This window comes from Mauremys mutica, chromosome 6 (assembly GCF_020497125.1).
Source record: "Mauremys mutica isolate MM-2020 ecotype Southern chromosome 6, ASM2049712v1, whole genome shotgun sequence".
Classification (NCBI taxonomy): Eukaryota; Metazoa; Chordata; order Testudines; family Geoemydidae; genus Mauremys; species Mauremys mutica.
Window position 1 is genome coordinate 44,955,268 of NC_059077.1, and position 15,486 is coordinate 44,970,753.

The window sequence follows — 15,486 nt, forward strand, 5'->3', positions numbered from 1 at the left end:
TGGCTTCCTGGTGTGGACGGTTGAGCGGTTAGTTCGAATTAATGCTGCTAAATTCGAATTAAAGTCCTAGTGTAGACCAGGCCTTAGAGACTAACAAATTTATTTGAGCATAAGCTTTCGTGGGTTACAGTCCACTTCATCGGATGTAGCCCACGAAAGCTTATGTTCTTTTTGCAGTACAGACTAACATGGCTGCTACTCTGAAACCTTTGCTTTTTAAAGAAAGTGATAGATAATAAGACAGAAAATATCATATTGCCTCTATATAAATCCATGGCACATGTACACCTTGAATACTGTGTGCAGATCTGGTTACCCCATCCCAAAAAAGACATACTGGAAATGCACAAAGTACAGAGATGGGCAACTAAAATGATTAGGGGTATGAAATAGGAGAAGAAATTAAAATGACTGGGAATATTCAGCTTAGAAAAGAGATGACTAAGGGGGGATATGCTAAAGGTCTATAAAATCTTGACTGATGTGAAGAAAGTGAACAAAGTAAATGTTTTGTTAGGATAATGCAAATTTAACATAAGGAAAATGCAAGTTACACCAAAACACATAACAGATCTAGATTTCTAAAAAAAGATATAATTTAAAAAAAATGTATTTAATTTAAATTGACTTTTGAAAAGTAAGCCATCATGGGGTAAGAGGGAAGGTCCTCTCATGGATCAGTAACTGGTTAAAAGATGGGAAACAAAGGGTAGGAATAAATTATCAGTTTTCAGAATGGAGAGAGATAAATAGTGGTATCCGTGAGGGGTCAGTACTGGGACCAGTCCTATTCAACATATTCATCTGGAAAAATGGGTAAACAGTGAGGTGGCAAAATTTGCAGATGATACAAAACTATTCAAGATAATTAAGTCCCAGGCAGACTGCGAAGAGCTACAAAGGGATCTCACACAACTGGGTGACTGGGCAACAAAATGGCAAATTAAATTCAGTGTTGATAAATGCAAAGTAATGCACATTGGAAAGCAATCTCAATTATACATACAAAATGATGGCATCTGAATTAGCTGTTAACACTCAATGCCACAATCTTGGAGTCATTGTGGATAGTTCTCTGAAAACATCCACTCCATGTGCAGCAACAGTCACAAAAGCAAACAATGTTGGGAATCATTAAGAAAGGGATAGATAATAAGACAGAAAATATCATATTGCCTCTATATAAATCCATGGTATGTGCACACCTTGAATAGTGTGTGTAGATCTGGTCACTCATCCTAAAAATATATATATTGGAATTGGAAAAGGTACAGAGATGGGCAACTAAAATGATGAGGGGTATGAAACAGGAGGAGAGATTAAAGTGACTGAGAATTTTCAGCTTAGAAAAGAGATGACTAATGGGGATATGATAGAGGTCTACAAAATCTTGACTGGTGCGAAGAAAGTGAATAAGGAAATTTTATTTAATTCTTCACATAACACAAGAACTAGCAGTCACCCAATGAAATTAATAGGCAGCAGATTTTAAAAAAACAAAAGAAAGTATTTCTTCACACAATATAAAGTCAACCCAGGGAACTCTTTGCCAGGGGATGCTGTGAAGACCAAAACTATAACAGGATTTTAAAAAGAACTAGATAAATTCCTGGAAACAGGTCCATCTGTGGCTATTAGCCAGGATGAGAGGGATGCAATGCCATGCTCTGAGTGTCCCTAGCCTGTTTGCCAGAGGCTGAGAATGGGCAACAGGGGATGGATCACTTGATGATTCCCTGTTCTATTCATTCCCTCTGAAGCACCTGGCCTTGACCACTGTTGTAAGACAGGGTACTGGGCTATATGGACCATGGGTCTGACCCAGTATGACCATTCTTATGTAAAAATTAATTATAATAAAAATGTTTAGTACAGAAACTCCCCAACATAATGACCTCCCAAGATAGCAACAATATGAGATAACAACCTTGGCAAATACTGCATTTCAAAAATCTTGGCCTACTGGGAAACATATTTATATAAGTTTCCATTCCCAGTCACAAATCTAGCATTCTGGAGCAAAGTGACTAAAATATAGTCCAACAAACAAATGTTTATTTAACATGCCCCTCACTTTTCCCTCCACCGCACTCCACTCACTGGTGTTGTCCTTGGTCAGTGGAGACTCAGAGTTCAGAGGTGCTTTCACGTGAGTACACCTTCCAGGTGGGGGACAAAAAGGCACAGTTCGCTCTGGCCACGGCTGTTCGTTGTGCCACCGTTCATTCCACCGCTCTGTTGCCAATGGCCCTGCACAGTCACCTTCTGCTGTCACCTACCACTGTGACCTCTGTGAGTTGGTCTCTTGAGGTTCCACCAGCGCTCAGTGATTTCAGCTGAGCTCTCAGTGTGGGAACCTTGCTGCTAGTGCAGTCTGGGCTGTCTTTTACAGAAAAACACTGTACCCACAGGAACACTGTCCCCACAACAGGACTAAGCACTTAGACCTGATTGTCAGTGATTTCAGCTGCAGTGGTCACTTAACAGAACAAAAGACTATCTATGGAGCCTTATCAGCTCTGTCTTTAAACAGTGGAGAGGGACAGGTCCCCACCCTCTCTCTTGATGCCTTCAAATCATCACAGGCTAAGCACAGTTCTACTGCCCTTTACTCATACAATAAGAACAACATTTCATCCCTTTTCCCCCCACATTCAAGTGGTTTGTAACCCAACACCAGCCAAAATCTATCACTTGGACAACACAGCTCTGTTTGCTGGATACCTAGGTAGATTAGGTGTGAATGTAAATATAATCTGGCCCTGAAGCCTTAGCCCCCAGCTCATCACTAGCTGTCAGGGAGAGCTCATTTAGGCCATGGCTACACTTGCAAATTTGCAGCGCTGCAGCAGGGTGTGAAAACACACCCTCTCCAGCGCTGCAAATTGCGGCGCTGCAAAGCGCCAGTGTGGTCAAAGCCCCAGCGCTGGGAGCGTGGCTCCCAGCGCTGTACGTTATTCCCCACAGGGAGGTGGAGTACGGACAGCGCTGGGAGAGCTCTCTCCCAGCACTGGCGCTTTGACTACACTTAGTGCTTAGTGTAGCCATAGCCTTAGACTTTGCTTACAAATCAGCATTTGAAATTATTAGGTTGGCCAACATCACCGAAATGAATGCACTGACATCATAAAAAAACAGCTGTATAAGGAAGCAAGGAAGCTAGTCTATGTTCATACTTTTCAAATCTATTATACTTTTTCAGATACACATATTTTATCATACACTGTATACGCTTTTAAAGTGTGTATTAATGTTTCAGTTTAAATTCAGATTTCCAAACAGTCACTAAATTGGTATGTAACTAGCTCACAAAACTAGGGGGGGTGTTGGGAAAATTCAGGGGGGGTGTACACCCCCCCTGGGGGGGGTGTAGGGAAATCACTGGGGGTGTGTGCTGGAGGGAAGGGGCCATTGCCAGTGGTTATCTGTTCTCCAGTGATCCCTGGTTGCTTTGTCAGCCCGTTGTCTAACAGCTGCTCTAATTACCAGTTTGGATCCTTGTGTAACACACCTACCCCAGGATTGGGGAACTGCACTGATGGTGTTAAATCACTTTTACACACACACACAGATACCCCTCCTGTGCTGTACTGTTGCAACTGTAGCAGCCAAGGGTTCAGACCATGTTTTTGATCTGACAGTAGTGGTTTGCTTACCTTATCTGCAACATCCACTCTCGCTTTGTGATGGAGAAGAAAATCCACAGTAGATATATGATTTCCTGCAACAGCAAAATGGAGAGCTGTGCGCTGCAGCTGAAATAAAACAAGCTTTGGTGAATAGGTACGTAACATAGTTATTTTTATTACATAAATAATCAGGATTTCTGAATCCTTTGATCAAAGCTCCCCAACACACATTCATTTGCACACTCTCTAGCCAAAATTTGCCATTATCTGTATTTCTATTCCCTTGTATCTAAATTAAATATTGTGTTTAATGAAATCTAGTAGAACCAGAGTACATTAGGTATTTATGTGCCATTCTAATCCCTTCCCTGAAACTCACTAACGTGTCATAAACAGGGCTTAAGTAAACACACATTGCTTAGAGAGAGGAGATATGCTGTGCAGAAAACATTCATTTTCACAATTTCTATTTTACTGTTTGCTTTTAAAAGCAAAGATTTAGGTGATATCTATACTATGAGTGCTATGCAATAGCTGTAGACCAGGCCTAAGATTTACATAATTCCATTTCTTTCTTGGTGATATCCTGGTTGCTACATATTTGTTTTTGATTTTATCTCTGTAATGCATGACTCGAATGCTCCTCTTACTTGGTATTAGTCACCGTTTCAGCTTGGTCTGTTGTTTATGCAAACAAAGGTTTCCATCCTTCAACCCTCAATAAATAACTTTAAAAAAGCAAATAATCTGAAGGAGTTCAATGGGTCTACCCATATGAAATAGGCTTGGTCTGCACTTAAAAATGAGATCAACCTAGTTACATCGCTCAGGGCTGTCAAAAATTTCATGCCTGGAGTACCATTAATATCAGTATGTATTGATGGAAACAATATTCTTATTCAAAAGAATGTAATTTTAAAAAGATCCCTTTTCTCTTTCTTTTCTGAAGGAGGACTCAGGAATCCAGCTGCAGGTACTCTTACTTCCCCAGTTTCAAACCAATGATGTGGAAAAGGAGGCACATTTTTTTCAGAACTTGTGATTAAGTATTAGGACGCGCTAAGTTAGACAGTTTACACCTAAAAGTTTGATGCAGGCTGGTGACCATTTGTACCAATCCCCTGGATGGGATGCCCAAGGGGAGTGAACTGCCGTGGACAGGCACTACAGAGGTACACTCTTTGTTACTGCAGGATGCCCTGGACTAACATTCTTCTCCATGAAATGCTGCAACACTTTGTGTAGAATTTTCTAGTCCAAATTTAGATCTACACCAAAAGGCTACAACTCTTCTTGATACCAATGGAGTTCCATCTGCTTGCACCAGGTCTGAATTCTGACCTTACCTTGTAGCCACAGAATACAAGTGCAGTCATGTTTCAGCACACATTGAACAACACAATTCTTTATGTGCATTTTAACCTGCAAAGCATTTCACAAGAACCAAAAATACCTGTGAGGTTAAGTATACCCATTTTACAGATGGGGATATTGAGGCAGAAATTAAACTAATTGCCCAAGGTCACAGAGTATCAAGATTACAACTCAGAAGTTCCTGGTCCAACTCTTATACACTGACCACTAGAACTGTGAATTACTGATCACCCTGCACTCTTGTTAAGTGCAAGTGGAGGGCACTCTTCACTTCACAAGATTTGGGCACTCAACTGGACACCTGAAATACTACTTGTTCAGAGAATTTTCTACAAGCGTATCTTTATTCTCCTCCTCTTGCAGTCAAATACACTAGTACTTTTGAGATTTCCCTTAGTGACCATACACAAGGCATATTTCTGGTAATTAAAATGTCATACAGTATTTTATACTCACTGTATTTACAGCATTAATGTTAACATTCTTCCTAAGTAACTTCTCCATGGTTTCCAAATTGTTCATTTTAGCAGCATGCTGAAATTCTCTCTCATGTGGTAACACTGTAGAAAATGTGACAAAGTAGTTTATGGTATTTAAGAAATAGTCATAAAAAACTTAAATGACAACTCTACTTTGTTCAACATCTTTATTAATGATTTGGATGATGGGATGGATTGCACCCTCAGCAAGTTTGCAGATGACACTAAGATGGGGGGAGAGGTAGATAAGTGGAGGGTAAGGATAGGGTCTAGAGTGACCTAGACAAATTGGAGGACTGGGCCAAAAGAAATCTGATGAGGTTCAACAAGGACAAGTGCAGAGCCCTGCTCTTAGGATGGAAGAATCCCATGTATTGCTACAGGCTGGGGACTGACTGGCTAAGCGACAGTTCTGCAGAAAAGGACCTGGGGACTACAGTGGATGAGAAGCTGGATATGAATCAGCTGTGTGCCCTTGTTGCCAAGAAGTCTAATGGCATATTGGGCTGCTTTAGTCAGGGGCGGCTCTAGGAATTTGGCCGCCCCAAGCAGGGCGGCATGCCGCAGGGGGCGCACTGCCGGTCCCGCGGCTCCGGGGGACCTCTTGCAGACGTGCCTGCGGAGGGTGCACTGGGAGGGCGGCAAGCGGCTCCGGCGGACCTTCCGCAGTCATACCTGCGGGAGGTCCACCAGAGCCGCGGGACCAGCGAACCCTCTGCAGTCATGCCTGCAGGAGGTCCGCTGGTCCGCAGCTCCGGTGGACCTCCCGCAAGCATGACTGCGGAAGGTCCGCCGGAGCCGCCTGCCGCCCTGCTGGCAAAATGCCGCCCCAAGCGTGCACTTGGCACGCTGGGGTCTGGAGCCGGCCCTGGCTTTAGTAGGAGCATTACCAGCAGATGGAGGGAAGTGATTATTCCCCTCTATTCAGCACTGGTGAGGCCATATCTGGGGTATTGCGTCCAGTTTTGGGCCCCCCACTACAGAGAGTCCAGCAGAGGGCAACGAAAATTATTAGGGGGCTGGGGCACATGACTTATGAGGAGAGGCTGAGGGAACTGGGCCCATTTAGTCAGCAGAAAAGAAGAGTGAGGGGGGATTTGATAGCAGCCTTCAACTACCTAAAGGGGGGTTCCAAACACGATGGAGCTAGGCTGTTCTCAGTGCTGGCAGATGACAGAACAAAAAGCAATAGTCTCAAGTTGCAGTGGGGGAAATCTAGTTTAGATATTAGGAAAAACTATTTCACTAGGAGGGTGGTGAAGCACTGGAATGGACTACCTAGGGAGATGGTGGAATCTCCATCCTTAAAGGTTTTTAAGGCCTAGTTTGACAAAACCCTGGCTGGGATGATTTTGTTGGGGTTGGTCCGGCTTTGAGCAGCGTGTTGGACTAGATGACCTCAAGAGGTCTCTTCCAACCCTAATCTTCTATGATTCTACTCCCCCTACCTCCTGTTGTGATATGCACATCTTGTTTCAATATTCTATGTGAATTATTTGCTTTTTATCATGGAATTATTGTTACAACATTACATTCCCCTCCCACCGCCCCAGGCATCTGGTTGACCTCTCTAGTTCCAATTCTTTAAGAACAAATAGAAATATAATTTTCACAGCACTTCCCATCATTTATATAGTTCCCATCACCCAAAAGGGACCCAGGGTGCTTTACAAATTTAACAACCAACAGTACAAAATTACAGGAACTATTTCACTCATTCTTTTAAATACAGCCACCTCGGGAGTGAAACAGCAATTGTTTGAGAGACAAGGTGCATGAGGTAATATCTTTTATTGCACCAACTTCTGCAGGTGAGAGAGACAAGCTTTTGTAAGCTCAAATGCTTGTCTCTCTCACCAGCAGAAGTTGGTTCAATAAAAATATTACCTCACTCATCTTGTCTCTCTAATACCCTGAGACTGACACAGCTACAACAGCATTGCATACACAGCTATTTAACAGAACATACCACCAATCTCCATAACACTGTGGGGCAGGAACTGATGCATACATACATCCAAGTAAAACTGACAGAGGAGTTTAAGTAGAAAGAAGGTGATTACCTACATTGGAATTTGACTGGGACACCTGAGAGAATACAGTATTCCGATTCTTGGAAAATTCATGAGATTTACTGGAGCTTAAGACCTTGGTTTTATGCCTCACCCCAAAAGAGAGAACCTCTAGCAGCAAAGAAACCTGGGGAAGCTGGGTTTTTTGGATACAGTATTAACAAAACCACTAGGCACCCACTTGGTCGACTGTGACAAAACTATTAATATTTAATAAACTCAGAAAAGAGATTTCAAAGAGTGAGCATTAAACATCAGTCTAGCTAAAATAGAAGTCTAAGGCCATGTCTACACTCACAAGCTTACAGTGGCACAACTGTACCAATAGAGCTGTGCCACTGTAAGGTCTCCCATGTAACCATGTTATGCCGACAGGAGAGAGCTCTCCTGTCAACATAATAAAACCAGGTCAACAAGCGGTGGTAGCTATGTCAGTGGGAACGCATCTCTCACCAGCATAGCACTGTGCACACAAGCACTTAGGGCGGCAAAACTTTTGTCGCTCAGGGGGTATTTATTTCACACACACACACACACACACACCCCGAGCAACAAAAGTTTTGCTGACAGAAGTGCTAGTGTGGACATGGCCCTATACACTTCTCTGTCAGCACACCTCTTTCCTAGCGCAATAGATACAGATAACTAACCTTTAGCTGTTAGGCTAAATATCATAGAGACCAGATATCTAACAGGGTACCAGTTTGGAACTGTCACAGAGAGGACAGTGCTACCTACTGAACCACCAGCACCACTTTCTGCAGCAACTACTCGTTTCCTAGAGATCTTCTATCCAAGCCCTGACCCACTGCATTCTTGCTTAGCTTGAGGTCTAGTGAGATCACAGCTTGAGGTAGAATGATTTCAGGCTACCTTCAAGGAAAGCAGCACCCACTTAACTGTATCTTATCTTTTATCCCAGAATTATCTTTCTGGGAATAATCCACAGCCACAATGGACAAAACAGACATTCAGCAGGACAGTTCCAAAGCAATGTATTTATTATAGGCTTTTCTATGGCAATGTCACAGCAGTATCTAAGTACCACACAATGAATATATTTTTCCACACAATATCCCTACGAGGCAAAGAAATATTATCTAACAGATGGGGACAAAGACCATGAAAATCAGCAAGATGCAAACAAAAGTGCATTTCAGCCTAAGAAGTTATCCAGCCGTGCTTCACCAAAGCAGTGATATTACTGTAATGTGGAGTTCCCCTCCATGCTAAGTGCATGTCTACACATACAGTGCTGCAGCAGTACAGCTGTACCGATGCAGCTGTGCCGCTGCAGTGCATCTGGTGAAGACACTGTCACATCAGCATAATAAAACCACCTCCGTGAACAGCAGAAGCTATGTCAGCAGGAGAAGCCCTCCTGCCGACGATGTGCTGTGCACATGAGTGCTTATGTCGGTATAACTTATATCGCTCAGGGGGCTGGTTTATTCACACCTCTCAGTGATATACATTATATCGACATAACCTGTAGTGTAGACAGTCTAATTCTCCCTCTCACCTGGAGTCCTGAAATCTGAATTTCTCAGTGTCACATTAATGAATTTTCAAGAGATCTTAATGTAAAAAAACATTCCACTCTGTTCACACTGTGCCTGGGATAAAGAGGAGTAAGACTGATGAGAGAAACAGTACAGGAAGCAATAACCTGCACAGAAACAAGAAAAAAATCTTGTTTGGAAGGCCAAGCCTACAAATCCCTATACTTCTTCCATTGCTACATTTAATCATTATTTCAGCACTAATGGACCTGATTCTCCTTTACCAACATTGCTGCAAACAAGGAATAATTCTATTGAAATCAAGAGTTGAAAGAGAGGTCCTTTGGTATGCTCACTGTGTGGAAGAAGGCAAGGACATGTGGTATGGGTTTTTAACCAGGCCACATCTTTGTCAAATTACATCCAAGGTTCTCATCAGGGGACAGTCCAGAGCAGTCACTCACTCCCCTTTGATCATCTGTCAGTTTGTGGAGGCTTCCACTGCAGGGGGAGCCAATCATCACACAAGGAGGGTCTCTGTGAGCTCCACTTGCCTGCTAGCTCCCTTCCACTTTTGGGGGAAGAGACAATAAGGGAGCTCAACCCCCAGCCAGCATCGCTGCCAAGTGCGTTGGCAGGGCGGTACACCAAGGTAATGCCCCAGCCCCTGGTTTGCATTTGCTCCCAGTGGGTTAGACACAATGCCCCCATCTCATAAGAAGATGCCCTTGGGATGCCTACAGCGTTACCTTTTTGGATCTGGAGCCTAAATCAGCCAGTTCCTGCACTGAGCACCTGCCAAAAGTTGGAACAACTAAATGACTCCCATGCAGGCCCAAGCTGTGACCTTTGGGAGGGGGAGAATTCCAGCCTTCTGGCTGTCCAACATACAACCCCTAGGTTTCACTGGGAGGAAGGCAAACAAAAACAAAAAACCCAACCAGCTTCACTCAGTCTGGTGGTACGGGGAAAAATTCCTTCCTAGCCCCAAAGTGGCAACCAGCACAGCCCACAACGACATAGGTAGCGGAGGAAGGGTGGGTGGACTACTGGAAACCAACAAACGGGAAGTGGCTCTGAGCACTTGGATTTTATTAAGTCCAAATCTCCTGGCTCCAAATCATTGGCGAAATCACAGGAGACTGCAGCCTATCCTGAAGTTCTGTTGGAGCTGGAAATCTCCCAGGACCCAGCCCATCTTGTCCTTTTGCCCTCTTCCACTGCAGGAGCCACCAAAACACATCCTTCGCTAAGCCTGAGGTCCACATTGCTTCAGCATTCTCTCCTGGAATGGTTTAGAGCAGGGGTAGTCAGTTATTTTGTGTCAAGGTCCAAATATCTTAGGGCTAGTCTACACTTACCGTCCGGGTCGACGCGGTGAGTTCGACTTCTCGGAGTTCGAACTATTGCGTCTGATCTAGACGCGATAGTTCGAACTCCGGAAGCGCCGCGGTCGACTCCGGTACTCCACCACTGCAAAAGGCGGTGGCGGAGTCGACCTTGGAGCCGCGGACTTCGAGTTCAGCTACGCTATTCACGTAGCTGAACTTGCGTACCCTAGTTCGACCCCCGCCCTTAGTGTAGACCTGCCCTCAGTCAAGGTCCAGACTCCAGAGAAAATAATAATAAGAAACCAGCAAAAATGATAATTAAATAAAGATTTCAGGGTCTGTTCAGAAGTGTCTGGCGGTCCGGATTTGGCCCAGGGTCCACCTATTGACTACCCTGGTTTAGAGTTTGAATAATGAATCTTTCCATGCTTGTCTCACTTTTAGTTTCCTGCCATGTTATCCACAAAGATAAAATCTCTCATTACCCTGCAGAAAATACAGTATGTTTTGCAGGCTGAACAGAGTTTAGCTGGTTGAATAGTGGAGGAAGAGGGTTCCAAGAAACTATGCTTTTTAATTACTCAATTTTTTGGTGAAATTTTTGAATTTTAATTTTTTCAGGTTTTTGTCTTTTCCTCCAAACCCTCTCCACTTTTTTCCTATTTGGCATTGAACTTCGGGAAAGGAGAGAAAAAATGAAAAAGACATTTTAAAATTAAGAACATTTCCAATGTCTAAAAAAGGGCCATTTTCCTATTAAAAAATGATTCACTTGACAAATTTCTGCCAGCTCTTATAGTGATATTACTTGACTTATCAACTATACCTTTTTCTATAGCACCCTTTCACACCTAACCTCAAAAGCGCTCTCTGTATGAGCTGCAGACAGGAAGTAGGATATTACATGCCTGGAGACTGCAAAAGTTTTACCATTGACTGCAATGAGGCCAGACATTCACCCTTTCATAGTTGATTTGGGCCCTGATTCTGCAAAATGTATGTATGTGCTTCAAGCATGTGAGCAGTCTCACTGAAATCAGTGGGATTTCTTATGTGTTTCAAGTTAAGCATGTGCACAAGTGTTTGCAGGTCCAGGGACTTGGATTGTAGATGGGCCAAAACCGGCGCCCCTGATTCTCATTATACCAGACTTGTAAAGACCTGAGGGGCTCTGATAGATACTCAATGTGCCTTATTTTTAATGTACATAAAATTGTACATAGTTTGATTACTTCCTTCTCTGCCACCCTTGGTATGTTCCTTGCTTTGGGGCAAAAAGGAAAACAAAAGAATGGACCTAATAACCTGACCACTTCACTTGCATGTTGTATCTTGTTCCCACGCCCTTTGTCTGCTCCTCCTCTAGTTCAGAAGGTAAGCTCTCTGGGACAAGGTGTGTGTCATACACTCAGAGCCTCCTGATTAGATGCTACTATACCTATAACACAAATTAATAATAATCCCCCAAAAAATGTTGGGAGGGGAGGGAATTTAGACTTGTAGCCAAACTTTGTAGCTCCCCTCCAGTTTCCACAGTGGCCCAACCCAGAACTGCAGAGCCAAACGCCCCAGGCCCTTGGGAAAGTCTGGATCTTAACTGTGCGGCGTGAGCCCGCGTCTAAAGCAGATCAGGGAGGGAACTTCGGTCAGCTTGCTCCGGTTTCTCTCAGTCCAGGCTCAGGAAAACACCTCCTGCAACGGATCTGACGGGGACTGTAAAACGTGTCCCCGAGAGAAGCAAACGGCCCGGTGCAGAGCCGAGGGACAGCCTCTGCTTAGTCTAGCTGTCTAAAAGCAGGTCCTTCCTCCCCCTGCAGCGGGGCTGCTCTTTCTCAGCTCTCCCGCCTCACGCCCGCCCCGCAGCAGCCGGGCCACGTTGCCCTTCTGTGGCCGCGCAGCGCCGAGCCCCAGCCACGCGCTCACTCACGCGTCTCGTCGTGGGCTGCGGGTGCCTCCGCCGCCGGCTGCGTTCCATCCTGTCTGGGGCTCAGCGCGCCCAGGAACTCGCTCAGCGCCTTCATCGTGCGGCCCCACGTCCTCTCCTTTGCCCTCCAGGCGGGGCTCTGGGGCGAGCTACTCAGCAAGGTGCGAGGAGGGAGGTGCCCGCTGGCAGCAGCGCCCTGTGTGCGCAGGAGAAGCATTTGACTTTGACTTGTTTTAAGTGCATAGAAAAACCGGTTGGTTAGGGTTGTAGGTTGTTATGATGCGGGCTATAACCCAGAGGCAGCCAGAAGGAAAGGGCCACCCTGCCCTCCCAGCCCAGGCTGCGGGGCACACAATAGTACTAGTGAGCTGCCCAGACCGTGCCAGGCACCATCAAAGTACAACTCCTACCGCCCACCTCTCACGCACCAGCCTTACTGCCTCCTTGACAAAAGGAAAATATTTAAATCACCTTCAATAAGGCAAGTAGAAGCAGTAAATAACCAAACACTGGATATTGCCCAGGCAACAGCGTCCATCTAATGGCTGCTCACTGTGCAAAGTACGATGGTGTCACTTTTATCTGGACCTCCTCATATTAGTCTCTTTTCATACATTTAGATTGCAAACTGGAGCCAGCACAGACTTTTACACACAGCTACAGGAATACAAATAAATCAATAATGTACATTCAATGTCTAATACAATGGGTCCTGAGGGTATGCCTACACTGCAATAAAACACCCACAGCTGGCCCATGTTGGCTGACTCAGGCTCACCAGGCAGTAAAATTGCAGTGTAGCCATTCCACCTGGGCTCCAGCCTGAGCAGGAACACACTGCAATTTTACAATCCCACCATCTGAGTAAGCTGATCTGGGCCAGCCACAAACATTTTATTGCACTGAAGACATATCTTAAGTGCTACAGTACAAATAAGTAATACCATATATTCCGGCGTATAAGGCGACGGGGCGTATAAGATGATCCCCTAATTTTTTCATTAAAAAATTAGTTTTGCCATATACTTGCTGTATAAGACGACCCCCCCCCCCTTCTGCGGGGGGAAGTCAGAGGGCTCTGGGCTGCCCGCCGTGGCGGGGAGCCCAGAGCCTTTTAAATCCTAGCCGCGGCGGGGAGTCAGAGGGCTCTGCGCTGCCCGCCGCGGTGGACAGCCCAGAGCCTTTTAAATCCCAGCCGCGGCTAGGATTTAAAAGGCTCTGGGCTCCCCGCCGCAGCGGGCAGCGCAGGCCTTTTAGATCCCAGCCGCGGCCGGGAGTCAGAGGGCTCTGGGCTCCCCGCATTTTACACCCCAGCCGCGGCTAGGATTTAAAAGGCTCTGGGCTCCCCGCCGCAGCGGGCAGCCCAGAGCCCTCTGACTCCCGGCCGCGGCTGGGGTGTAAAAGGCTCTGCGCTGCCTGCTGCGGCGGGGAGCCCAGAGCCTTTTAAATCCCAGCCGCGGTCGGGAGTTTATACCCGGTGTATAAGACGACCCCCGATTTTTTGGGGTTTTTTTAGCCCAAAAACCCGTCTTATACGCCGGAAAATACGGTAACTGTGTGAAAATACCGGCTTTGCACATGCAAACTGCTGTGCTTCTACAAAGTCAAGACATGGCAATACCACCAAACTAGGTCTACTCCCCACTCCTACTTTGATCTACTTTAGTCATTCTTCATATATTATTCTAGAGGTGAATACCCTTTTGTTATAGAATTGTGACAAAGTGGGACTGTTCTTAATGTGTTCTTTGAATACTGAGTGGGGAGTATTGACCTGAGAAGGTTGCAGGGGAGTTTGGCTGGGACTGTCTGCAGTAGGGATGGGAGACGTGCCTTGAGGGAGGATACCTGAGCACTGTAACATGAGAACTCAGGAGGGGGGTTGGAGCCAGGTGGCACCTTTGCCCAGGAAACTGCACAAAGGCTGGGGAGAGGGTGAGTGAGATGGCTGGAGGAAGTTTCAGTTTGGAGCTGGTGGGGGAAATGGAGGGGAGCCCAGATGGGCCTCTGGCCTCCCAATGGGTCTCTGGCCTCCCTGCCCCCCCAAGATGGACCTAACTGAGGGGGGACCTGTTGTCTGTACCTGCAAGACCTGTCTTGGACTGTTCCAGTCGTCTAAATAAACCTTCTGTTTTACTGGCTGGCTGAGAATCCTGGTGAATCGCAGGAAGCCGGGGGTGCAGGGCCTTATCTCCCCCACACTCCGTGACAAGAATATAGAAATTTTCTTTTAATGTGACCTTTTAAAAACTTGAATATTCCATTCTGTAATATTAATATTGTTAACTTGGTATTGGAAAAACTACCTCAAGCTGTGCAAAAATATAATTCATCTATCTTGTGTGGCTGAAGGCACTTAAGATTAAATATTTTTGCCTCTGGCTATTGAATTAAGTGCTAACATTTCAAAAGCTTAATTGTCTTTTTATTTAAAAAATATTAACATGAATTTACATAGCATGTTTCATCTGACTCTCACAGTGGTTTACAAATTAAGTAGAGTGGGGTATAGAATCCAGAAGTCTTGGCTACTAGTCTCATGTTCTAATCATTATGCAATGCACTATTTTACATTTTTTTTCGGTCAGCTGGCTTAAATCTTTCCAATACAGTCATGCTGAAGTGCATACATAATCTTTAAATACGATAAACCTAGGCCTAATTATAAGAGGCAACAGCATTGACCTACACGTCAGAGATAATAAAAAAAATGAATCAGTGTGAAAGTAAACATCTAAAAATGAGAATGCATGACTTACCATGTCACAGCTGAATTGCAGAGATTCTGCTTTCAGTTGCTTAAAATTCCTATGAGTCAGGTGTTCCAGAATAATTTCTTTTGAGTAGGAGACTTATCTTTGTATTGTACCTGGCACTGGTAATTTAATATAGGTCTTATTCCTTTTCCAGAGTAAAACCCAAAGAAGAGTAACTACTTAAACAATAAGGTTTACCTTGTGAAATTGGCACCACTGAGGGTAGGGATTTGCAACTTCATAAAGAACCAGGGGTAGAGCTGAGTATAGAATCCAGGAGTGCTGGCTACTAGTCCAAGGTTCTAATCAATACCTACAGCACCTCTCTGTCATCTGAATTAATGCTTCCATTACAGCCATGTCATAAGTGCTCGAACTTTGAAGATGATAAAACCAGAGCACCAAATGAGGTGAACTCA

At 44.8% G+C, this 15,486-nt stretch overlaps 1 protein-coding gene across 3 annotated transcripts in view; it reads right to left on the reverse strand.

The window, feature by feature from the left end:
• POLK (DNA polymerase kappa) overlaps nucleotides 1-15,486 on the reverse strand; it is a 118,005-nt gene that overhangs the window by 35,322 nt on the left and 67,197 nt on the right. For 2 of the 3 annotated variants that reach the window (XM_045021582.1, XM_045021581.1), the window contains exons 1-3: nucleotides 12,315-12,480; nucleotides 5,460-5,563; nucleotides 3,657-3,755 (exon numbers count right to left, since the gene is read on the reverse strand). In XM_045021582.1, coding sequence (XP_044877517.1) covers nucleotides 3,657-3,755; nucleotides 5,460-5,563; nucleotides 12,315-12,408 — 297 coding nt within the window. In that variant the 5' untranslated portion in view covers nucleotides 12,409-12,480. Of the gene's footprint in view, nucleotides 1-3,656; nucleotides 3,756-5,459; nucleotides 5,564-12,314; nucleotides 12,481-15,486 lie in introns of those variants that run through there. The other variant, XM_045021583.1, reaches the window with a different exon arrangement.